At 49.0% G+C, this 26,236-nt stretch overlaps 1 protein-coding gene across 4 annotated transcripts in view; it reads left to right on the forward strand.

Annotated features, from left to right (window-relative positions):
- The window catches only part of NUMA1 (nuclear mitotic apparatus protein 1), a 1,289,555-nt gene that overhangs the window by 930,160 nt on the left and 333,159 nt on the right, over positions 1-26,236 (forward strand). For all 4 annotated transcript variants that reach the window (XM_069640302.1, XM_069640305.1, XM_069640304.1 and 1 more), the window contains exon 18: positions 13,542-13,772. In XM_069640302.1, the coding sequence (XP_069496403.1) occupies positions 13,542-13,772 (231 nt within the window). The remainder of the gene's footprint in view (positions 1-13,541; positions 13,773-26,236) is intronic.

Consider the following 26,236-nt stretch of genomic DNA (forward strand, 5'->3'; position numbering starts at 1 on the left):
ACCATGCTGCAAGCTTACCTGATGCAGACTATGCTGCAGAGCTCCAAGCCAAATGAGGCTTGGAAGGGACTATTTTACCTAGGGACTATTTTTCTACTCGGGCAGGGCTGGGGAGGAATACTTACCTGGGACTACTTTGGAGGCTATTTAAACCACGCCCGAAGAGCAACACACACTTTGCGTTATTCTGCATCCAGCGGCGTAACGCTCACTGTGTCTGCAAGCCTGCATCCAGTCTTCTGCCACGCCCGCCTCGAGTCTGTAGCTCCTAGAAAAAGGGAGGAACGGAAGGAGAAGAGGTTAGAATAAGAGCAAAACCTTCGATCCTTACCTGAATTCCGGATCCACTGTGCCTTCGAGCTGGAAGAAGCATTTTATGCGCGCAGCCTCGCCTGCTGCAGCGCCGCGCTGAACTCACCAGCCTTCGCCGTATCCTCACGATCCACCGCATCCTTCTGCACGTTCCTGCCGCACTCAGGCACCTAAGGGGAACACAAGAACAGCAAAGGTGAGCCAAGGGAATAAACGGAGGCAATAGTAACTACCCCCATAGACTTACCCGATTACCGCCGGGGGTACTATTTCTCTTCACGGGTCGGCACAGTCTCCATTGCATCCTCGCCGTACCCCCGGCCCCTAAGGGGATAAAAGGACAACAAGGTGAGACAAAGGGACAAACAAGGGGAACTCTTCTCACCACAATAGACTTACCTAATTTTACCGCCGGAGGCATTATTCCCCGAACTTCATATTTTCTCTCCACACCTGAATAAGGGAGCAAGCCACAGGTTACATTCTGGCCTTATTTTATTGTACTGTGTAGGATAAGCCAAATCCTTACCTGAACTTTGTCAGCTACCACGAGGAACTCTTCGCTGGGGTCCAGCTGCAAACTGCAAGGAATCGGACAAGAGTGAAAGTCAGACATGTGAACTCTTATGAACTACATACTTTTCGGAGTCAATATTGTTCTGGAACTCACCAATTCCTTCGAGCCAGTGAAGCAACTGGTTATCAACGCGCCCATGCGCTCAATGCAGGATGGAGAGCTCATCTTTTCAAACCATCAGGTGAGACTATAGGAGGGGACATCAAAGGTGATCTGTGGGGAGAAAAGCGGGGGTGGGGGGGGTTTACGCTTAACTCCACGGGTGCTTAATTCCCTTTCTCCATTTTGCAGAAGAATTTTCCTACGGGCCAAGCAAACAAAGCTAGGTGGGCCAGTCCAGTCCGTCATCTCGGACCTACGCGTCACATTGGTGGAGACCGCACCTGTCCAGTTCAGATCGACGCCTCTCTGGGAGCCAGGTGAGCGTAACAGTAGTACAGGCTTGTACCAAAGGTTGAAATTGTATTACCACTTGTAGTCTTAATTGTGTAAAGTGGTCCCTAAGAGGACTGCAAATGATTCTGCTTAACGGGCATCACTTACCATCAGAGCGGGTCATGCGATGGCCATGACTGCGAGATATGATTGCGAGTTTTGGCTACGCATGTCCAAATTGGCTAAGCAGTTACCACCAGAGCTTCAGGAAGAGGCTAGATCGATAATCGCCGATGGTGAAGCAACCTCTGATCATATGATTGATCGCAGCGGTTGATGTGGCCGAATCAGGCTTCAGACAGATGGCCCATGGCACAGTACTCAGAAAGCAGGCATGGATGAAGTCTACTAATTTCAGGCCTGAAGTCCAAGCACCGATATTAGACATGCCCTTTGATGGACAAGAGCTCTTTGGGAAGAAAATAGACGACCACCTGAAGGGAATCAAATCAGACATGGATACGGCCCGAGCCATCCGTTCTTTAAAGGGCAAGGATAAGGGCCGTCAGTCTTTTCACCCCTTTAGGGGCTTATCTTCTAAATACAGAGTGCGGCCGCTCCTCTTATGGTCAGAATGCGCAAGGTAGCACATACCAAGAGAACAAGTATCAATCCTCCAACAGATACTCCTACAGAGGCAAGCGTGGCTCCTCCCAGGGGAAGTCACAAGGCAAACAAAACGATCTGATTCGGTCCCCTCAATGTGTCACCCTGGTGGGGGGGGAAGGGTAAGCCAGTTCTTCCAACACTGACAGTCAATTACATCGGACAAATGGGTGTTGCAGGTGATCAGAGAGTGTCACAACTTCGAATTTCGAGACCAACCTCCTTCCCTGCCTCCCAACTTCGCGCAGGGTGCACATGTTAAAACGGGTTATGTCCAAAGTTCAAAATCTGCTCCAGAAAGCAGCGGTAGAGCTGGTGCCGTACCCCCAGAGGGGAAAGGGGTTCCGCTTCTTCCTCATCAGAAAGAAAAACGGTCAATCGAGACCCATCTTGGACCTGAGGGCACTCAACAAATATATCAAATGCATAACATTCAAGATGGTAGCATTGCGAGCAGTGCTCCCTTGGTTGAACAAGAACAACTTCTTGGCAAGTTTAGACTTGGAGGACACTTACTTCCATATACCGATCCATCCAGCTCACAGACAGTTCCTCGGGTTCACGGTGGGAGAGCTTCATTTTCAGTTCCCAGTGCTCCCGTTCGGGCTGAAATTGGCACCGAGAGTTTTCACAAAATGCTTGGCACCAGTAGCTGCAAAGCTCAGGAGGACAGGAAGGGAAGTCTTCCCATATTTGGGCGGCTGGTTGATAAAAGCATGTTCTGCCGCAAGGGCTCGCTCAGCAGTTTTAAGGACGATCAACCTCCTAAAAGGGTTGGGTTTCCCCATAAACAACAAGAAGTCATGCCCCGTTCCCAGCAGGATTTCTCTCTTCCTGGGCGCCGAGTTTAATACCAGCATTCCTAGGGTGAGGCTATCGGCAGAAAGGGTAGCAGCGATTCTACGCTCAGCCACGTGCTTCCTGGAGAAACAGACAACATGGGTACGTTTGTACAAATCCCTTCTGGGCATGATGTCCTCGTGCATATTCCTAATACCAAATTGCAGGCTTCGCATGAGACCGGTTCAGGAGGCCCTGTACCACCAATGGAAACAAGCTCTCGGATGTTGGGAAGACGCCATCCAGATTCCATCTACGTTATGCAAGGCTCTTCGATGGTGGAATGTTCCGCGGAATCTTCAACAAGGGATGCCGTTTCAGGCACTGACATCGACCCTTCTCCTGAGGACGGACGCGTCATTATCAGGCTGGGGCGCTCACCTTGCGGACCTCCAAACCAAAGGCATTTGGTCGGCTCAAGAGTCCAAACTCCACATCAATGTTTTAGAGCTCAGGGCCATAAGGTGGGCGCTGAAGGCTTTCCTGCCGGTGGTAGCTGGACAGGTACTCTGTCCAGACAGACAACACGACCCCCATGCATTACACAAACAAACGGGGAGGCAGGAGGTCAGATCCTGTCGCAAGAAGCCCAAAGGTTATGGGCATGGGCCTTGCACCACGGGGTGCAGATCAAGGTAGAACATCTTCCTGGAGTGGACAATGTCCTAGCGGACAAGCTAAGCAGGGAATACACGTCGTTGCATGAGTGGGAGCTGGATGAAAAGGAAATCCAGTGGATTTTTGCCCTATGGGGCCATCCGCAGATCGACCTCTTGCCCACCAAGGACAACAAGAAGTGCCGAAGGTTTGCCTCGAGGTACCCAGAGTATCAATCGCTGGGAGACAGGTTCTCTGTGGCTTGGACAGGAAGGTTCCTCTATGCCTTCCCCCACTATTCCCCCCATTGCGAGGGTACTTCGCAGGCTGGAGGAACAGAATTGTTCAATGATCCTAATTGCGCCGGATTGGGCGCGACAAGTCTGGTACTCGACTCTGAAGCATCTCTCCCAGCGGCCCCCAATTCGCCTCAAGGCACATCAATATCTGTTGACGCAACAGAACCGCAAGGTCCTCCACCACAACCCGAGGAGCCTATCTCTCAAGGCGTGGTTCCTGAGAAGTGTAAATGAATCTTAAGCTACCATCAGAATGTTGGGATATCATCAGGGCCGCAAGAGCCCCGTCGACCCGAGTCCCCTGCACCAGAAAATGGACTCGAGTTTCCAAGTGGTGCGAGAGAGCTGCCCTAGTTCCTCTCACGGTTTCGGTTGACCATGTTCTACCCTATTTACCGTGCCTAGGTAAGACAGGGCTTTCATTGTCCTCCATCAAGGTCCATCTGTCAGCCATAGCGGCGTACACAAAAACTCCAGAGATGCAATCCTTGCTCTCTTTGCCAGCGGTTAAAGTCTTTCTGAAAGGGCTGATGCGTACTTATCCTCCTATGCCCACGCCAGTTCCGAACTGGAGCCTGAATACCGTCTTGACATCCCTCATGAAACCTCCCTTCGAACCCATACACAGATGCGACGTAAAGTTTTTTTTTTCTTGGAAAACAGCCTTTTTGATAGCCATCACATCAGCCAGAAGGATCAGTGAGTTGCAAGCTTTGTCTTCTGAGCCTCCGTTTACTTTGTTCCAGAAGGACTGTGTCATTTTAAGGCCACATCCTAAGTTCCTTCCCAAAGTACTGTCAGAAATGACACTCATTGAGTGCATTGTTTTGCCAACCCTTTTCCAGAATCACACTTCTGAAGCAGAAAGAGCATTACACTCTGGACGTTGCGAGAGTACTGAAGTTTTACCTGCGGAACTCCTTGGTTCTCTGCTCCTCAAACAGACTGTTCATTGCTTTCTCTGGCCGTACCAAGGGACAGCAGAGCCGCCACGTGGAGCACTCTGCACGAGTTCATTAAAGACTACTGCCTGGCTGAAGATACCAACAAATAAACTGCAGTTGGACAGGCAGTGCTCTGCCATCTCTTTGCATAAGGTAGGACCAGCCTCTTTTTCCCACCTTTCCCTGAGTACGTAACCGTTGTGTTGCTGCATGGTAAAAGTTTAATCAGAAATGTTTTTCTGTATTTATGCATATATGTAGATGATGGTGGCATGTTTTAACTGCTTGGTATTCTATTCAAGCATCTGAATCTATGAAAGATCCAATGCTGGAGAAGTTTTAGTTACTTACCTGTAACTGTATTTCTCCAGCATTGGTATTTTTCATAGATGCACATGCGCCCGCCCGCCTCCCCTGAGAGCCTGCTCCTATGCTCAGCATCCATCGTACTGTAGTCTCTATGGTTCAAAATCTGAAGATGGCTGCCGGGCGGAGCTTAAACCCTGCCACCTCATTGGTTGGGGCCATAAAGGACCAAAGTGAGGTGGAGGGACTACACAATAGAATGGCTCATAGCACACAATGGAGTAATTGCATACATTCTGAAGGGAAGAATGGATGTATATGTAAACATTCTATTAATTTTTATCACCGAGGATTCCCAGTCTGACGGCTGGGAATATTCAAGCATCTGAATCTATGAAAGATACCAATGCTGGAGAAATAGTTAACGGTAAGTAACTTTATGTCCATTTATTTTTTTATTAAATGTGTATGGATGCGTGTATGCTTGTTATGAGTGAGTGTACGTTGATGGGTGCTTGTGTGAATGATAGTGATTGCTGTGTGAATGTGTGTGTTTGTTATGGACCGTTGAGCTGATTTTGGCAAGTGGGGGTGGTGGGGGGAAGAAAGGTTGTACAACACAGACATTTTAAAAATGCCTTTGTTGCACAATCCCCCCCTACCCACCTGCCAAAATCAGCTCTCCCTCTGAGGCGCTATGGAGCCTAAGGGACAGGGATTTTATTTTTTTACTGGATAGCTATCACATATGTACAGTCAAAATACCATGCTTCCCTCTGTGGCCCCCCAGCGCCTTGCATACACAACTCATGTTGATTGTGTTAGGCACTGTGGGGGACAGGGATGGTATCTTTTTATTGGACATCTATCATAGATGACCAGTAAAAAATATCATGCCTGGGCCCCCAGCTCAAATTGCGAACAGTTTGGCTTTTTACCAATTTTTTTAAAAAGTATGCTCTAAAATGCAACTTTTTAACCCATTATTTAAAAACAATGGGGGAAAATTCCCCCTTGATTGATTCGGGCTCCCTCACTGCGCTCGGTTTGTATGGCATATCTGGTGAAAATATTTATGCCCCTCAACTTAAAAATGAACCAGCCTTTTTTTGGCCACCAGGGGGCGCACAGACGATGCCAGCCTTCGTGTGAGCTCCTAACCCACGGGCCCCTATAAGTGAATTGAGCCCCCACTTTGGCCCCCCCATACCCAACAACGACAACCTGAGCCACAAGAAACGCACCCCCACCCCCTGAGCGAAAACCCGGCCGAAATCGGACCCTTGATCCCCGAGAAAAACACCAGAGGAATCGACCTCCCCCCGCCGGTGGAGACGCAGACACGGGAGAAGGCCGCGGCTCGCGGCGCTGGTCTCCGCCCCCGGCCCTCATCGAAGAACAGCAGCGCGGAACCTGGGCTCCGGCGGGAGAGGCAGCGGACCGCCGCCCGCTCCGGAGCGCGTGGAGGGTCCCCCCCCCCCCGCGCTTCCGAAGAGCGGACTCCTCGAGCAGCTGGTCCCACGCCATAAGGATCGGCCCCGCGGAGGTAAGTGCCCGCCCGCGCGTGGGGGCTTTGGACTGCGCCACCCCGGTGAGGGCCCGCACCGCCCCCCCCCCCCCCCCCCCCCGGACTAAAATAACCGCGCTACCAGGGGCCCCCCCGCACCGGCAGGAGACCCGACCCTCCCGCAACCAAGGGGGACCTGCCACGAGCCTGCCTCCCGCGGCGCCCCCCTCTGATTGGAGCACGCAAATCAACCGGAGGAGGCCCTTGGTTGGTGCGGGTCCCGAGGCCCCAGCATCGCTCCCATCGGCCGCAACGCGGGTTCCCACGAGACCGCGCTCTCTACCTGGCCGCAGAGGACCCACACGCCAGCAGGCGAGAAAGAAAACATCCTCTTGGTGAACCATAACTACGGAGGACCCCCTTGCTGGGGGTCTCCCCCCACGCAGCGAATTTACCAGCACACGAAAGGGGGGGAGGAAGGTTGGGCCCCCACTCCTGGGGCGTGTGCCCTCTTCTAAAAAGGCCCCAAGTTATAAGCAGAACGGAAGAAGGACAAACGGCCCTACAATTGGAGGACAGTGCAATACACGGTGGCGCGCGGCCCCCCTTCAAACATCTGCACCTTAAATCCTCGCCCTGAGACCTGGGCCCACACACCTCCACCAGGGCCCGACTACAGGACGATATCGACACCTAACACCCCCCCGAAAAGAAGTTGAATCCGACGAAGGACATAAACAAGTGCGGAGGGTAGAGCCCCTGCAGACAGGGCGTGTGCCTCCTCCCACTCCCGCCAAAGGAACCCCCGCCACGAGGACAACCACCTGGGCACTCCCCGATACCCCCCATGTGCCCTTCAACACACCGGTTCCGAGGGTAAGGCCCCCGACCCAGGGGCGTGTGCCTCCTCGTTGGACACCCCTCCATGAACATACCAAACAAGCTTGCCAAGTACGCCTACAGGCCAGCAGCTCAGGCTCCTGGCCCAACAATGTCGGTAGAAGCCATTGAAACGGGTGCAGCTGCCACCAAGGGAGACATCGCCGCCCTTTTAGCCGAAATCCGAAACATGGGCGCCAATCTCGGCGGCAAAATGGATAAGATGACCCAAAGGATAGACAACATCGAGGAGAGACTGGAAGGGGTCGAGAATAACCAAGCCTCTATTGACACTCTAGAAACCCAAATGGAGCTCAGAATACGAAACATAGAAAAGAAGGAGGATGAGATTCGCCTGAAGATAGATGATTTGGAAAATAGAGAGAGAAGAAATAACCTACGGTTTTTTGGAATCCCAGAGAGAGAAGGGGAGACAGAGGAAGACCTCAAGCAGACTATACACGACATCATCAAAATCCTGACTGCGGATGAGGACATTGATGAACTCAAGACCGAGAGAATTCACAGAGCCGGCGGCCCCCCAGGAGGCCCGAGATCAGTCCTTGCCAGATTCCATAGATATCAGGACAGAACGAAGATACTCGCCAAGGCCAGGTCTGGAGGTACTCTTACCCTCGGGGGAGCCCAGATTACTATTTTCCAGGACCTTTCATCACTGACACTGGCATTGCGTCGCTTATGCGGTCCCCTCACGAGATGGCTAAAAGAGCAGGGCACGAGGTACAGGTGGGGATACCCCTTCTCCCTCGTGTTTGAACATGGGACCAGAAAGTTCCTACTACGCTCTGAAGAAGAAATTAGGGAATGCATTGCCGACCTCCTCGGACAGACCCCGGAGGAGGGCACTCAGGGATCACTATCGCAGGGCAGATCACGCTGGGAACTTCAGGGCCCGAGAAGGAAACGAGTGAAAGGCTCCAGAAAGTACAGGCGGCCCAACGACACACCTGAACACAACCCATGACATAGTCGCTTCAAGCTCTAAATCCTAGCGACTCAGGACTTCATGATCCTGGCAGGAAACCCACTTACATAACGGATCGTGGCGCCCCTTGGTCCGCGGTTCCACCACACGAGGAGTGAACTGCCAGTCCAGCACAGAGGAGATACCGAGGAAGGATGTCTCCCGAAACTGCATGTATCATAGAATATGTTACTTTGAAGTGGGAATCCTTGTTGTTTGACACACTGTTGTTTGATACGTATTTTCATGAGAAGGGGGGTGGGGGCTCAAAATGTTATCTTGATACTATTAGTTTACGGGGTCGTACGGTTACGACCCTCACTGGTGGTCCGACAGAAGACCGGTTGTTCGCATCCAGTCCAACTCGGACGCCACCACGGACAGTCACAAACCCTCATTGTAGATTTAAAGATAGACGCGATAGTCCAGAGGGTGATGGGTATGCAGTCCAATACCCTACAGGGACGGGAGGGGGGAGGGAAACGGGGAATGACACAGCCTCAGCCTCTGTTAGATAGAGGCACACACAAAGCTACTTCCAATAGGGCAATCTCGCACAATGAGCTCCACGACGATGCGAAGAAACTTCACGGACGCACTGATGTCACACAGACATGATAAACCAAATGACACGCAGGGTAAGCTTAAAATCGGCACGCTCAACGTTAAGGGCCTCAATTCCCCCACCAAAAGGTCACTGGTGATGAGAGAATTCAAGAGGGCTGAACTAGACATTCTTTTCTTACAAGAAACTCGATATAGCAGAGGGGAGGAGAGGAAGATTCTTTATGCCAAGCTGGGATCGGAATACTGGGGCTCTGGCCCGCTGAAGAAGGCAGGAGTCGGCGTATTAATCAACAGAAAGATCCAATTTGAACTCTTAAAGTCATGGATGGACGTCAGTGGTAGAGCACTAGCCCTGGTGGGCAGCATACAGGGCACGGTTGTTACCCTTGTGACAATATACGCCCCCAACACAGGCCAAGACAGATTCCTCCAGAGGATAATACCTAAAATCATGTGCGAAGCAGAAGGCGAAGTAATTATCGGAGGTGATCTGAACATGTGGATGGACCCGGAACAGGATAGACAATCAGGCCGCCTCTCTACAACCCCACTCGTTGGTGCCAGACGCCCACTAGCCGCAGACATGATGACCGCCTACAACCTCACCGATGCATGGAGACACGCCAACCCCAACCGTACTGGCTTTACCTTTTTCTCGGCACCACATGCAACCTTCTCCAGAATAGACTATGTATACCTAACCGCAGACCTCATCACGGCGATGACTGAAGCCGCCATAAACCCTGTCTCCTGGTCGGACCACGATATGGTCACGGTCACCCTCGACCAAATGGCCCTGCCCCGAAGATGCTCCAAATGGCGCTGTAATGAAACCCTGTTTAAGGATCCCACCTTTCGAGAGGAGCTAGAACAGGACATTACCCGATACTTTGAGATCAACAACACAGGGGAAACCTCTATGAACACAGTCTGGGAGGCAGGCAAGGCGACCTGGAGAGGCCTACTTATCCGAGAAGGAGCAGCCAAAAAAAGAGAGACAACTAATTGAGAACAGGATCCGGAACGAAATCACGCAACTGGACCACATGGCACAAACGGCTGATCAGGATAGACCACGAAAGATTAAAGAGGCCAACGATAAGAGAGAGGAATTAAGACAACTAGAGGCGGGAAGCGTAGCGCGTAAGCTACAGCATCTGAAGCAGAAGCACTATGAACATGGGGACAAAGCGGGCGCCCTGCTTGCCGCAAGACTACGAGGCCAACGCCAAGAGAGGTGGGCCCCCACGATTCAAACAGAAGAGAACCCTGACGAACCGACTCCTCTCAGTGTCCCTGAAGCTTTTGCCGACTTTTACGAAAAATTATACTCGGCACGCCCCCCCTCGCACACAGAGGCCATAAATGAATACCTAGAGCGAGCACCCTTGCCCACCCTCCCAACGGATATTGCACTCACATTGGAAGCCCCCATAACAGGAGACGAAATCGAAGAAGCTATCAAAAGACTCCCAACAGGGAAAGCCCCCGGAAACGATGGATACACGGCAGGGTTCTATAAAACTTTTAAAGACGCCCTTCTCCCATTTCTGGTTCCCTTATTCAACAACATCCTAGACTCCGGCGTGGCACCCGACTCCTTCTCCGAGGCACTGATAAGTCATCCCCAAGGAGGGTAGGGACCCAAAGTTGTGCACCTCCTACCGCCCAATATCTCTATTAAACATTGACGCCAAAATCTATACGAGAATCCTGGCTGCAAGACTGGAGTCACATATGCCGGCAATAATCCACAATGACCAAGTAGGCTTCATTCTGGGCAGACAAGGAGCAGACTCCACCCGGAAAACTCTACACTTAATCCATGAGGCCCAAACTTCACAGAACAATCCAACGCTACTCTCAATTGATGCAGAGAAGGCATTCGATAGAGTCGACTGGCACTTCCTCGAGGCCACATTGCAAAAGATAGGCCTAGGCCCCACACTCCGACAAGGAATCAAAGCAATCTATAAGTCTCCAAGAGCATCGGTCTCGGCGAACGCTCAATTCTCCCGGTGGTTCCCCCTCAACAGGGGTACAAGACAAGGTTGCCCCCTATCGGCGATACTGTTCGCACTGTCCTTAGAACCTCTCGCCGTGATGCTACGAGCTGATCCTGCAGTGGAGGGAATCCAAGTGAGTGGTAAAGAATATAAACTAGCCTTGTATGCGGACGACATTCTGCTCCACCTGTCAAACCCAACGTCTTCCGTTCCGAGAGCGATCCAGCTAATAGAGGAGTACGGTGCACTCTCGGGATTTAAAATCAACAAATCCAAATCTACTCTTTTTCCACTTCATGAACCATCGTCGGAACACCAGAGCGCCCTTGCGCAACTCGGGCTGATCGTCGGAGGCCCGACATTGAAATATTTGGGAATCAACTTAACGCGACACCTCGACTGCCTCTACGAAGCCAACTTTCCCCACCTCCTCGAGGCTCTCAAGGCTGATCTCAAGAAATGGAAACCGCTTACGATATCCTGGATGGGACGCCTGAATGCGATCAAAATGGTGTCCCTCCCACGGTTTCTCTATCCCTTTCAGGTCCTGCCGATCACAATTCCGGATCACTTCTTCAAGCAAGTCAGAAAAGCCATCCTACATTTTTTGTGGAACGGAAAGAAACCCAGAATCCCCTACGAAGTCTTAATACTACCAAAAGAGTTAGGGGGGGTTGGCCTACCGGACATAGAACGCTACTATCAGGCCACACAGCTCAGGATCTTAATCCCACATCTCCGAGAAAGGAAAGACCTCCAATGGGTCCACCTAGACAACAACGTTCTATACAACGTGACTCTGGCAGAGTGGTTATGGGTCCCCAGATCGAAGCTATCGAGGCTGCGCAACCACCCGATACTAAGCACGTTGTGGAACATATGGAGGAAGGGAAGAGCAATGTCAGGAGTCACCACATGGCCCTCGCCACTGAGCCATCTTTGGTCCCCTGGAATCAGAGAGGAAATCCCGGAACATGCCAGATACCAATCTTGGTTTGATGCCGGCCTTGAGAGGGTCGGCCAGCTATGGAGAAAAGGGAAATTCATTTCGATAACGGAACTCGAGGAGGCCCTCCAAATCCGCCCGATACCAGTTTTCCTGTACCTACGTCTGAAAGGCGTCATATCTAGGAAGGAATGGAAGGATACCACACAGAGAGAACTAACGCCCTTCGAGACAATCTTAGACACAACTACCACCTCCAAATGCCTCATAGCGAGAATGTACAAAGCCCTAATCACCAAAGACAACGCACCTAATCATCGTCTAAAAGCAAGATGGGAACGAGACTTTGCCAGAGAGTTCGACCAGCAAGCCTGGAATAAAATATGTGAAACACCGTCCAAAATATCAATCGCGGCCCAATATAAATTGCACGCAATAAAATTACTACATAGATGGCAATACGACCCACAAAGACTGTCCAAAATGTTCCAGACCTCCAGCCCGAGATGCTGGCGACATTGTGGAATGAACGCCGATTACTGGCACATGTGGTGGGCTTGCCCCAAAGTCCGCATCTACTGGCAGGAGGTCCTGGGATAGATCAAACAGCTGGAAGGCATAAATAGAGAACTGTCACCCCTCCTGATCCTGTTTGGCCTCGAAGAAGCAGACGACGAAATGACAAGAGTGAAAGGTCTGGTATCCCCCCTCTTACTTGCGGCGAGAGCTGCCCTCGTGATAAAATGGAAAGCTCTTCGCCTACCTAATAAGAGGGACTGGATACGGATCGGTACAAATATTTACACTATGGAGAAAGTAACAGCAATATTACATGACAGAGCTGCGCGACAGGAGGAAGTCTGGTTCGATTTCACAACAAAATACATCTCGCGCTCGACCATGGAAGACTCGACTCAGCAGGGAAACTGCTCCTGATCCACGCCACCAATCACTGAAAACTGAAAGACCCCTTGCTGACAACCCTTGCGTGTCACAGACTATACAGGAGAACAATGATCATCAGATGTTCCAAGATGCGCGTCACGTAGCTCACTACGACTCAGAAAGCCAATGCCCTGAAGGAAGCGGACATGAGAAATGGGGATAGGGAGGGGGGTGGGAAGGGGGGGTTTTCTTTTCTCTTCTTTATTCTCTTTTTCTTTCTTCTTTCTGCTTTCTCCTGGAATGCGAAGCGTTAATGTTGATAACTGTTGTTAAGGTGGACTTGGAGTTTCTAATGAAGTAGCTCGCTATGTACAATGTATACCCACCTGTATGTTCACATCCCTTGTTAAAAACAATAAAAGTCAAATTTAAAAAAAAAAAATTAACCAGCCACTACTGGCCCTGGAAGCAGGGTGGAGGAGCCAGGGGACTGTGGTGGGAGCAGGAAGGGCGGGAGTCATGGGATAGTGGTGCGAGCAGGGTTTGGAGAGCCCAGGTCTGTGGTGAGGAGAGCACAGGGACTGGGCCAGGAGTGGGATGAGGGAGGTCAGAGATTGTGATAGGACCAAGTCGAGGAGCCCATGGACTATACTGGGAGTAGGGCGCAGTGACGGTGTGCAATAGTTCATAGCCATTTGGACTTGCTGTCCATTTGGCATTTTTGGGGGAGCCAGGCCTGGCCACATTTTGCTCGAGTGCTGATGATGCGTGTGATTCTGACATGTTGCATTGTCTCTTTCTACATTTACCTGGTCAGTAATCGCTCACTCTGCTCTAACATTCCATCTAGTTTGAAAAAGCAAAAATCCATTATGATGTGAAAAAGCAGCAGATTCAGGATCTGACTGTGGAGTTGCAGTCAAAAGACAAGGTGCAGGAGCAGCTGCAGAAGGAGAATGGCGATCTCAAGGCAGATTTGGAGCGAACAATCAAAGAGCTGCAATTCACTCGTCTGCAAGCTCAGGATGCCGAACAAAGCTGCAAGAATCTCACAAGCCAGGTGTGCAGCTTGGAGGCACAGGTAAAAGGAGCATTATGCCTGAATTAAATGTTCTTTTTTAGTACATGTCTGACATGTAACTGTTTTACTAAAGGTTAGCAGGGGGCTGTTGCCTATCTGGAACCTAGACACCTGTCTCTGGCACTGGGTGGTGGAGGATGCAGATGTGTCACAAAGATTCAGAGCAGCAAGTTGAGGGAGGCAGAGCAGCAGGGAGTATTTTAGTTGTCCTCTGTTCATCTCGTGCTTCAATTTAATGTTGGATGGTTGTTTAAATTACTCTTCTCATTGTGATCTAAAGCTGATTTTGAGCTTAGAAGTCGAATTATTGTAATGTTTGCATAGTGCTGTTAGTTTGGGCTCACTGGAATTTAAAGAGCTTTTTCTATGTACATTTTTCATTTTCAAAATGCTCCCTAGAAATGATGTGTTCCAAACTAGGGTAACGCATTCATTCAGGGTGATTTTTATTGACCCTAGAGTGATTACTTAACCATATAGCAGAGCTTTGCGCAGTATAGGTATGCCTCCTATCAGTTTTTCTTAATGCTGTGTAACAAAAATATTTGCAAGAAAGTTTAGTTTTTATGTAATATAATAACTAATAGCTTTCTGGCTGAGCACCGAGGAGCTTTAGGGTTTCTGCATAAACTTGTGCGTCTTTGAGTAATTTACGTTTTCCTTTGATTCTGAGATCAAACTGTAAGCTTCACTCATCAGCTGGTCATCACCATTCCCAGCAAATCACCTTGCCTGCAAGTCTGCCAGATTCTCAGCTTCTAATGTCCTATCTAAGCTCCTCATCCAACTGATTATGTGGCCATTCTTTTGTGGCATTCTTCACTGTCACTACAAGCTCCTTTTGGAGCTCTTTCTTAAAATCCTACTCTGAAGATGTACAGTATGCTCCAACTTTAACGGAAAAGATGGTTAAGTTGCTAAAAATATAAGTTTTAGAAACGGATATAACTGCTTTTATCAATCATTTGGAAATAAAACAAAGCAGTGTGTAGCCAGTGTTGGACAACTGTGTTCCTGTTGAGATTAAATATTTGCATCAAATACAATACATCATGAAGGCAATGACTGAAATATATTTTTCTGCTCTCCTGCAACTTGGAACTTTGTTTAAGATGTTCAACTGTCTGAATTACACCAACCCCAACTAATCTACAACAAAGTTCCCCCTTAGTTGAATTTGTACGAGCTCTTAGAATCTCGTGGCTGAGGAAAAGGTTAGTGTGTCCTGCATAAAATACTGCGCTCGAAGCGTACTTGGAAATTTACGCAAACACATTTGGACAAATCCCAGTCTTTTCTCTTCCCTATTCAACTGATAACAGAATTTATACCATGTTAGCCTTTATTAGTACACCAAACCGCCTGCCATGGTTTATTTCACGACAAGGGGGGGTCTTTTAATGCCCCAGAGCATCTACTTGAAGCATAATGGCTTCTCATTTTAACATCCAATTAGTCATTCCTTTAAACAATTACCCTACTGCCTTACGGATGTCCAAATGCAGCAGATTTATCAGAGAAGTAAGCACCTTGGAATATAATAATGTTCTCCAATTAACTACAGCTTGTATGGACAAAAGTCCTAATTCAAATCTTATCACGGATAACGGGACACACTTGAATAATTCTGACAACTGTGTCCATAAGAATTTTAGTGGATGATGTGTACCAGTACAATTTGTGCTCATCCAAATTGAAATAAAGATGCTGCACTTAAAGTTTAGAAGTTCTGACAAGTTGTCCAGTGTTCAGTGTATACCATTATAAAACTCAAGTTTGTCAAAATTATCTATGCAATTCCAATGTTTATTCTTAAAGTACACAAGTTCCCCTCGTCAGCACGTGTTTCAACCTATGTCGTCTTTGTCAAGGCAAGCCATGGGCTGAAATTTCCTCAATAAAATCTATTTTTTAACACATTAACCATCAAATGCCACTAAATCAACCACATTGCATTTCATATACGAGTATGTATGTGTTAAAATATGTGACAAAGAAAATGACACAATTGTATAACGCATGTTAGCGAGAGAATGAGTACGGAGTGAAGGGATTTATATAGACATCACAGGACAACAAAGAGAAGAGAAAGCAAAATATGAATTTTGAGAAAATTATATATTTGGTAATCTTAATAAATACATTTTATTTGTTTTTATAACTCTCCTAATACCATACCAGAGGTCTGTTCCTAAGCACAGATCCAAGCTTTAAACCTCTGTTGCTCTGCGTGGTCTTTCTTCGAAGACTGGCATGTTGCCCTTGTGCTATCCTCCGTTCACTATGATGAGCATTTGATTACTTAAATCGAATGTCAGACTAGTGGCATAGCGCTATAGTGTTAACAGAATGTGTGAGGTGCACAGCCTACTGTAATGGTTAATTTCAACAAGTCTACATATGTAATAATTTAAATGCAATTTCCAGTGCAGCTGGGCAATACTCTCTAGCCATGAAGAGTAAGACAATAAACAACAAATAAACCCACTGTTGGCCAGTAGGTGACCCAAATGCACTCCTGTGGAGAAAACTCTCCTAATAAGCTTTGTTTGCTAATAAATGCACTCATAAACTACATATTGAGGTAAATAAAAATGGAAAGACCATTCAAATTGCAGATTCAAAGTCCTTTGTAACACCAAACTATTTTTAGAATTATTTTCATTTCAAACAAGTTTCACTTATCTCTGAGGTGTAATTGATACAATTTTATAAAAGACAATTTAACACAAACATCTTTCATTTCTTGAACTCGATATCCTTGTGTTACCACCTCACAATTAATTCTTGATCATCATAATATCTACAAACACTGAACATATTTCTTGTCAACTAATAACAATCTGGAGATCTTCATTGAGACAACTTGACCGTATTGCCATGCGTTTCGGATTAGGTATCCATCTGCAGGGCTTGTACAGTGTTTTTTCTAAATTGGTATTTCTTTGATTAACCCAACAAAAAAAAACATGTATGCAATTACTGACTGGTAAATATGGCCAACCTGCCAGATCAATGTGTAAAGCTCAAATTAAAGTACACTAACCTGCTATAGTGTGATCATCCAAAATCAGACACTAATCTTAAGTCCATTATTGCTGTGGTGGACTGCAGTAGTTACATTACTAAACGCTTCTGAGAACAGCCATATGCCCACACTGCCTAGTGAATCATGCAATTGTGTGGATTTCTACTCCTTCTGTCTACAACCCCAAAATTACCAATCTCATGTGCATCTATTACATTATAGTTTACAATCATGCACCAGAAACACTTATACCTCTTCTCTGAATATAAGGCAAACCATGCTTTGGACAAAATACCTCAAACTTGACCAATTCCTTCACCCATGGGTATTAAATCACCCGATGGCGCCATTATTCCTGCTCAATTGAAGTAGTCAATGTATTTTCCTGAAAGTCCTCAATATCCTCTGTACAGAAATGAATATATGTGCATGGTCTGAGTAACTAAATGTCTAGGCAGCTTATAAGTGAAGTGCACCATAATAAATATTGTCCCAAACTCACCAATTGTCCCCACATTTTAATCAAATAATCAGTTGTCACACTAGTCTGTGCGTAATGTTCTAATGTCCTCAACCTGCAAATAGTATAATTATGAATATGCAGTCACTGCCTGCTGTAGAACTATTCTTAATAATATTAATCTGTTCAAATGGATTTGGTGACATCCCACTAGATGATGGCTTACCTGTTGGTAATATTCTCCTCAATAAATGTGGGTGTCCATTCAGAAACACACTGCCCTCCATCCGGCGCTCCCTTTCACTTTCGCTCGCAGGCACCATTTTTCCTCCGTTATTATATTCTGTGGTTGACGCCACGTAGCGCGTGACATCATTCCGCATTGCACAATAAGTAAACTTTAGCGGTTTTCATTTCCCTTGCAATATTTCTGCTGCTTGTGCGCTTAATGTTGGTAGACTGTCTAAATGTTCATTGAATCCAACTGGGAATTTACATTGATAATTGATATTAAACCATTTTTCAAATCAGACTGACCGACTTTTGAGCAATTCACTTGCAAATATTATGCTGTTATAAAATATTTATAAATGCATCATCAATCCAATTTGTTTGATGTTGTAAAATATTGGCTGCTCTTAGTGTTGCATTCATTATGCCATTTAATACTCACCCTCCCACTAATCACGTTACTGTTGTAGACCACTCTCTTACAAATATTATAGCATTTTATCTGAATAATCTGCATCCATAATCTGATCCAACACTTTTGGTTTGATCAAATGCCCATTCAATCTCAACAGATTAGTAAATTAACTATTGTTAGCCGATAGTCATTTCAAATGAGATGGAGTCTTTTTCCTCTGATAGGTTATGTCTAATGCTTACATTTTTAAATTAAACTGCAATCAATGTCTAATGCAACCTTGATAACCGAATCCATTAGACATATATTCCCAATGAGTTCAATTTCACCATTTATCAGCAGTGTAGTCTTGTATTATCTCATAGTCACTTACACAGCTATATTGATAAATGTATGTATCCGGTGGTCCGAATATGTGGCTGTCCTCTTAGAGTTCTCATGTGTCAAACCGTATGATGGTTCATACAAGATCTTTTGATATGAAACATTTAGTAATTTGATCGTCACATATCAGTCCTTTGACATGCACACAATGGTTTCCAACGCTGTCTATTACCCTAGCAATGGCCATCCGATGCGTAATCCTTGCACAGTGGAAAGCATGTTATTGAAAGACAACTATCCTATGGCAGAGGATTCCTGGTATATTGACTCCCTCCATTATCAAACACCTTCAACTAGGTGACAGTACAATGGGAAACGATTAGTTTTGTTTCGATAATTACCTTCATTAATGGCTATTGGCCATTTTTGCTTGCACTATTAAACTAGTGCATACATACTTATTTACAAGAAAACATTCAATTCATGCTCCTTGTTGAGCCCCAGTGTAGTATAGCCTAATTGACAAATCATGCTCGATTCCAGTTGTCTTAACAGTAGTTTCAAATTTCCACCTCTTTTGCTAAATTTTGCCTTCTGTATTCCGATAAATTGTATATTGGCCTTGTTCCCCATCTGATGTTGTTCTTGCCAATGGTTGGCATCAACGTCCTGGAGCTTCGGCCCTATTCTGGGCCCTCAAGTCTTTCCTACCGTCGATGAGGGGCAAGGTGGTGAGGATCTTCACGGGCAACACCACCACAATGTTCTACATCCGGAAGCAGGGCGGGACGTGCTCTCCGGGTGGGCCCAGGGTCTGTGGCACTGGGCCATTTGTCAGAATGTTTCTCGTCCCCTTCCACCTGGCGGGCACCAAGAACACTATTCCAGACTCTTTTGGCAGGGAGCTACGCGCTTGCCACGAGTGGGAGCTTAGTCAGGTCCAGGTAGAACTTCTATTCCATGAATGGGGTGAACCCCAGATCGACCTTATGACAACTGCAATGAATTCCAAGTGTCCGAAGTTTGCCAACAGGTTCCCACAGCCAAGTAGCATGGTGGATGCATTCTCTTTCCTGTTGGAGTCACTCCTATATGCTTTTCCTTCATTCCCACTCCTGCTACAAGTGATCAACACACTCGGACAGTGTCACTGCAGGATACTAGTCGTTCCAGTGTGGCCGTGACAGATCTGGGATCCAGACCTGCGATGTCTGTCGGCCGTTTCATCCAAGCTGCCACTACCTCTGGACTGTCTGTCCAGAGACGGAGGAGCGATTCTGTGCCTCAACCCAGCATTGCTGAACCTCACGCCCTGGCGCCTGCTGCCCTAGAGTTTGGGCACTATGCTTTACCTGTGTGGACATCCTGGCCAAGGCCTCTTCAATGTTGACATGCTACAGCATTAAGTGGAAGAGTTTCGTTGTGTGGTGCCAGGCTCAGAATATTATACCTCTGCCTATAACAGGCCTGCAGCTCTTACCACAGCTGCTTTCATTGGCCAAGGCTGAACTGGCTTATGCCTCGGGTGAACCTGGCCGTTCTAACCCGTTACACCAGGGCGCCGATTAGGCCTGCTCTGTGGTCGCACAGACTCATCAATTAGTTCCTCAAAGGACTCTTCAGGACTTTTCCAACGGTGAACGCTCCATCCCTGGCTTGGGAGCTCAATGTGGTTTTGACAGCTCATTGGGCGCTCATTTTGAGCTAATGCATCAGGCACCGCTCAAGTTTAGATCGTCTAAGACTGCTTGGCACGCTGTGATCACCTCGGCCGGCCGGTCAGGGAGATCCAGGCTCTGTCATGCAAGCAGCCGTAGTTATCCTTCCACGCTTCAAAGGTGGTACTGCGTACACACCCACCTTTATGCAAACGGTGCCCTCGCAGTTCCACCTCAAAGAGCCTTTGGTGTAGCCTGTCTTCTTCCTGAATCCGTCCTTGCCAGCAGAGAGGGCCTTGCATTTGCTAGATGTTGCTCGTACCTTGATGTTTTACGTGGCATGCATGAAGAACTTTCAGAAGACATCTCAGCTGTTCGTCAATTTTGGGCCTTTGAATCGGGAAAGGGCCTTTTCAAAGGCTTCCATCTCCAGGTGGCTCTCAGGTTGCATCATGCACAGTCATTGACTGGCTGACAGGCCTTTGCCGGGCCGGCCCAATAGCCCACTCCACCTGAGCCATTGCAGCAACCACTGCGTGTCTCTGTTGTGCCCCTGCTCGACATCTGCAGGGTTGCTATGTGGAGATCTATGCACACCTTTAGAAGTTTCTAGAGTGTCGACAAGGATTCCAGCAAACAGTCACAAGTCGGCCAAGGGGTGCTTTGCAACCTGTTCACTTGGGAAGAGTCAGTTCCAGGGGTAATGTTTTTTTAATATCTGTTTATCCAACATTTTACTTTTTGTATGCATAGAAATCGCAACAAAAAGTTCACGGTTATAAAACATGGCCATGAGATCAAGAATTGGAAAGTACAGTAAGGCAGCAATAGCATTTATCCCGCCTATCGGTTTAGTGGTTTTTCCGACAATACTGCAATTACCAAACATCCCTTTCGAGGGGATTGGGTCCTCCGACGTATTCCATATCTATGACAGTAATCACCACAGCTGTACTGCTTCGGAAAATCTTTCTGCGTCGATAAAGTCGATACACCGTCCTCAAGCCGACGTCACCGGATGTTATAAGTAGGACGCATGACGCCTGTAGCGTCAGTTCCATTTTTTCCGCGAATGTGTCCGCTTTGGTTATCTCGGCGCGCCTCGATTCTACTGAATCCTGTTCTTTCGTTTCTTCGAACCTGTTTCTTCATTGCATATTGTATGATGTCTTCGGCTTCTTCCACCCCGAGGTCTGGGTTTAAGAAGTGTTGTGTGTGTGGGTCCAAGATGTTGCTGACGGACACGCATGACGCTTGCCTCTGGTGCCTCGGGGAGGATCATGATATGGATTACTGTGTCGACTGCCAATCGCTCACATCGAAGGCCCTGCGGGAGCGTAAGAAGAAGCTGTGGGTTGGTAAGGTGGCCAAGCCCCGGAAGTCGCGTTCCACTGGTCTTGCGACGGATGATTCGAGGGGCGTCTCTCCGCATCGTCGTCGTGAGTTCGGAGGTTCTCGGTCTGGGAGTCGGTCCTGCCATTCTTCTGCCTCTTCGAGGCACTCCAGGAAGCACCAAAGTCGTCGACGGACTCTCTCGAGGCTCCGCCTCTGAGGAAGTCGTTGGCGCCCAGGCTGTCGAGAGACACGCTCGGGGCTCCGCCCTCAAGGCCTGTGTCTACGCCGCCAAAGCTGTCGCGCCGTGCTCGACGCCGATTCCGTCGACGCCTGTCGACGCGGCTTTGTCGGGGATACCCCCTGGCACGGTGGAAACCCCCAGAAAGGCTCTGGCCAAGGCTAAACATGTAATTGTTCCATTTTCTGTACCCTCTTTCCAGCCTTTGGTTTATATTTCTGAGGTGGATGAGGGGTCTGAGGAAGATGAGGTTCCTCCAGAGGTTCCTGATGGCCTCCTTTCTGGTCAACTTGAGGACCTGCGCCAGTCATTGCACAACGCCAATGGGCTGGACACCTCTCCGGAGGTGGAGTTTGGTAGGCCTGAGCCTGGCACGCTTACCGGCGCCTGATGTCGAGGGTCACGGATTACCTGGGGTGGACTGTCCTCCCACGCCCCCCCCTTCCTGGGGTTTGTCAGCAGGATTATCTGACTGATATCCTCGACCAAGGTCCACCAACTGACCCGGTACTGCCATTCCATATGGCCTTGCAGAGAAGGGTGGCTGCGGCTTGGACTTCTCCGGAGAGTCTCCCGGCAGTGAGCAAGTCCTTGCCGAAGAAATATCGCCCAGCCAGTGGCGACTCCTGCTACTTGACCACACACCCCACTCCGGAGAGTTTGGTGGTGCAGGCAGCTACGGCCCCCACAAAGCAGGCGTCGTACCCTACCATCCCTCCTGATGGGGACGACAAATGTTTTAACGGCTGGGCCAAGGTGTTTTCTTCGGGGGGTATGGCGCTTCAGGCTGCCAACTCAGTTTGTGCCTTGTCTCGTCTCACGCACACTCTGTGGAACTGTATCTCCTTAGCGGCTGATCATATTCCCGAAGGGGAGGAACGGGATGGTTTTCTTGCTATCGTGCAGGATGGCAAGGACGCCATGTGTGAGTCCGTTCAGTCGGGTCTGGACATGGTTGATTGTGTCAGTCGGTCCATGGCGGCGAGCGCCGTAATACACAGGTTTTCGTGGTTGCGGAAGTCGGGTTTGCTCCTGATGTACAAGCTCGGCTCCTCAACATGCCCTTCCTTTGATGGTGAACATCTTTTTGGCAGCAAGGCTGACAAGAGCCTTGAGAGGTTACAGACCTCCAAAGCAGCAGAGAAGTTGTTGGGTGTGGCAGTTCGCCAACCTCCGCCTTTTCGTCCTAGGGGACAACAGTGGAGGGGAGGTTCCTTTCGATATTGCTCGTCCTTTAGTAAATCGAAAGGAGCTGCTAGTCAAAGGGGCCACCGTAGGATTGACAGAGGTGGCAAACGGGGTTCTCGAGGTGCCAAGGCCGCTCGGGCAGTTGCCTCTTTTCCCTCAGGCACTGCCGCAGCCGCTTCAGCTCAGTCATGAGGCCATGTCCCATGGTTCGTCGGTTGGGGGAAGACTGGCGCAGCATCTTGTAGAGTGGCGTGCCATTACTTCAGATGGGTGGGTTCTGGAGATCATAGCCCACGGCTACTGTCTTCCTTTCTGGCAGAGGCCTCACGACAGTCCACCAGGGAATCTCTCTTTGAAGAGTCCAGATCCGCTCCTTGCGCAGGAAATTCAATCCCTGCTTGAGAAAGGTGCCATAGAACTGGTGCCTGTAGCGGAGAGGAACAAGGGATGGTATTCCCCTTGTTTTTAATTTCAAAGAAAGACGGGGGATTGAGTCCCATCATGGACTTGCGCGGTTTAAACAAACTCCTCAGGAAGGACAAGTTCAAGACGGTTACTCTCTCAAGTCCTCCAGGCCCTTCAACTTCAGGACTGGTTGGTGTCTCTCGACCTCAAGGATGCTTATTTTCATGTGCCGATCCATCGAAAGCACAAGAAGTACCTGAGGGGTGTGGTTGGCGACTCGCACTTTGTTTCGGTTCCTGCCGTTCGGATTGACCTCTGCCCGAGGGTCTTCACCAAGCTCATGGGGGTGGTGGCAGCGTATCTCAGGGAAGGGGGGATTCACATCTACCCCTACCTGGACGATTGGTTGATCAGGGCGCGCTCAACCGAGCAGGTCCTGGATCATCTGTGCGTCACCTGCCACTCCCTTCACAAGCTGGGCTTCTCCCTCAACTTAAAGAAGTCCCACTTGACTCCAACACAGCGGCTCCAGTACATCGGAGCAGTGCTATACACATCCCTGGGGCAGTGTTTCAACTTGCCCAGACGCTCCCGGCGTTCGAGTTCTTGAGGTTGCTCGGCCTCATGGCATCCTGCATTCTTCTGGTGCCAGAGGCCAGGTTGCGGATGAGATCTCTGCAATGTGCCCTCAAGCTCCAGTGGTCACAGTCCTCCGGCAGGATGTCGATCCCCGTTCAGGTGCTGCCCTCGGTCGCCCAGGACCTTCTGTGGTGGGCCGTCGAAGGCAATCTGATGAAGGGGGGCTCCATTTTGGCTGCCCTGGTCGGAGGTGATGATCATGACGGACACATCCCTCACGGGATGGGGCGCTCATGCCAACGAGTTGACAGTCCGCAGTCGTTGGTCTCCGTCGGAGTCCAGACTCCATATCAATCTGTTGGAGCTGCGGGCCGTCAGGCTTGCCCTGAAGGCTTTTCTGCCGACTGTGCGAGGAAAGAATGTCCTGATTATGACAAACACAGTGGCCATGCACTTCCTCAACAAAAAGGGGGGGTGAGAAGGGGGGGCAGGTTAACTTCCTCTGTGCAGGAAGGCGATGCAGCTCGGGTTCTGGGCCATCCAGCAGGAAGTCTCGATCTCGGCAGTTCATCTGGCCGGAGACTAAAACGAGACGACGGACGCTCTGAGTAGGCAGAGCGCGATCTCTCACGAGTGGGAGCTGGCTCAGGAGATTCTCAAGGAGATCTTCGCCCTTTGGGGGACCCCTCATGTGGATCTCTTCGCCGCCAGTGTCAACCGGAAGTGCGAACGGTTCTCACTAAAATTTCCTCCAAAAGGAGCCTTAGGAGACGCGTTTGTGGTGGAGTGGCCCTTCCCACTGCTGTACGCGTTTCCTCTAGTCCCCGTCATCCCGCAAGTGCTGCGGAGGCTACGAAGGTTCAGTTCCCGGATGATCCTCATTGCTCCGGCATGGGCCCGGAGGACGTGGTACCCGGACCTTCTCGACTTGTCCATCTGCCCTCCACGTCGTCTTCCCTACCGAGACAATCTGCTCTCACGGGGGGGGGGGGTCCAGGTTCTCCATCCAGAGTTCAGGTCCCTCAACCTTCACGCTTGGCTTCTGAAAGGTTGAGGTATAAGGGTTGGGACCTCCCTGAAGACGTGATGGAGGTGTTGCTTTCGGCCAGACGGCCGGCGACTAAGTCCCTGTACCGTTTCCGTTGGAGAAAGTTCTGCGACTGGTGCAGGGTTCAAAATGTGGATCCTTTTTCATGTGACATTCCTGTGGTTCTGCCTTTTTTGCTTTATTTGGCCCACAGGGGCCTGCAAGTGGGTACTGTTAAAGGTTACCTGGCGGCGCTGTCTATATTTAAGCGCTCGTCTGAGGAGTGTTCCTATTTCAAAATTCCTTTAATTTCTCAGTTTCTCAAAGGACTCACTAATGTGTTTCCACCATCACCTTTCCATGTGCCTGGTTGGGATCTGAACCTTGTTCTGAAATTCCTTATGGGTGCTCCGTTTGAGCCTTTACATTCTTGCCCTTTGAGGTTGTTAACCCTTAAAACTGTTTTTACTTGCGGTCACTTCTGCTCGCAGAGTGATTGAGTTGCAGGCACTTTCAGTTAAGCCACCCTTCATTGTGTTTCATAAGGACAGGGTTGTCCTTAGAGTTCGTCCTTCCTTTCTTCCGAAGGTGGTGTCGGAATTTCATTTAAGCCAGAAGGTTGATCTTCTGGCATTTTATCCTCCTCCACATCCTGGTAAGGAAGAGGAGAGGCTCCATAGGTTGGATCCTAGGAGAGCTTTAAGTTTCTACATTTCACGCATGTCCCTGGTTAGAGTGGACGATCAGCTCTTTATTGGTTACACTGGAAGGCGTTTGGGACCAGCTGTGACTAAGCAGACTTTGTCTAGATGGATTACCTTGGCAATTTCTGAATGTTGCCGCTTGGCGGGTAAGGACCCTCCGGTAGGCTTACGGGCCCATTCTACTAGGGGTGTATGGCTGCCTCTACTGCCCTGCAGAGGGGTGTTCCTATTCGTAACATCTGTGAAGCAGCCACATGATCTTCGCTCCATACGTTTGTGCGACACTACTCCCTAGATTCTATCCATGGGCAGGATCTGGGCTTTGGCACGGCGGTCCTTTACTCTGCAATTTGATTGGGCATTCTAAATGTCTATATTCTAAATTCTTTTTCTCTTCTCCATACGTTGGTACTGCTTTGGGAGTCTGTCATAGATATGGAATACGTCGGAGGACCCAATCCCCTCGAAGAACAAGTTACTCTCATACCTGGTAACCTTCTTTCGATGGGCTGGTCCGACAACGTATTCCATATCGCTCCCTCCCTACCTGCCCCGCTACAGAATTTCTTATGCGATTGCAGCTTACGTTTCCGCAAGGCTTTCTGTGTTCATACTGGCAGTGGTTCTGGGGGGGGCGGGGGGGGGCTACAACTGAGGCTACGGGCGTTGTGCGTCCTACTTGTAACATCCAGTGACGTTGGCTCGACGGAGGCCCTCAAGGACGGCGAATCGACGTCATCGACGCAGGACGCAGACGCCGAAAGATTTTCCAAAGCAGCACAGCTGTGGTGATTACTGTCATAGATATGGAATACGTCGTTGGACCATCCCATCGAAGGAACGTTACCCGGTAAGAGTAACTTCTTCTTCTC

The sequence above is a fragment of the Ambystoma mexicanum genome, chromosome 7q, assembly GCF_040938575.1.
Source record: "Ambystoma mexicanum isolate Mex_15411 chromosome 7q, UKY_AmexF1_1, whole genome shotgun sequence".
Lineage (NCBI taxonomy): Eukaryota > Metazoa > Chordata > Amphibia > Caudata > Ambystomatidae > Ambystoma > Ambystoma mexicanum.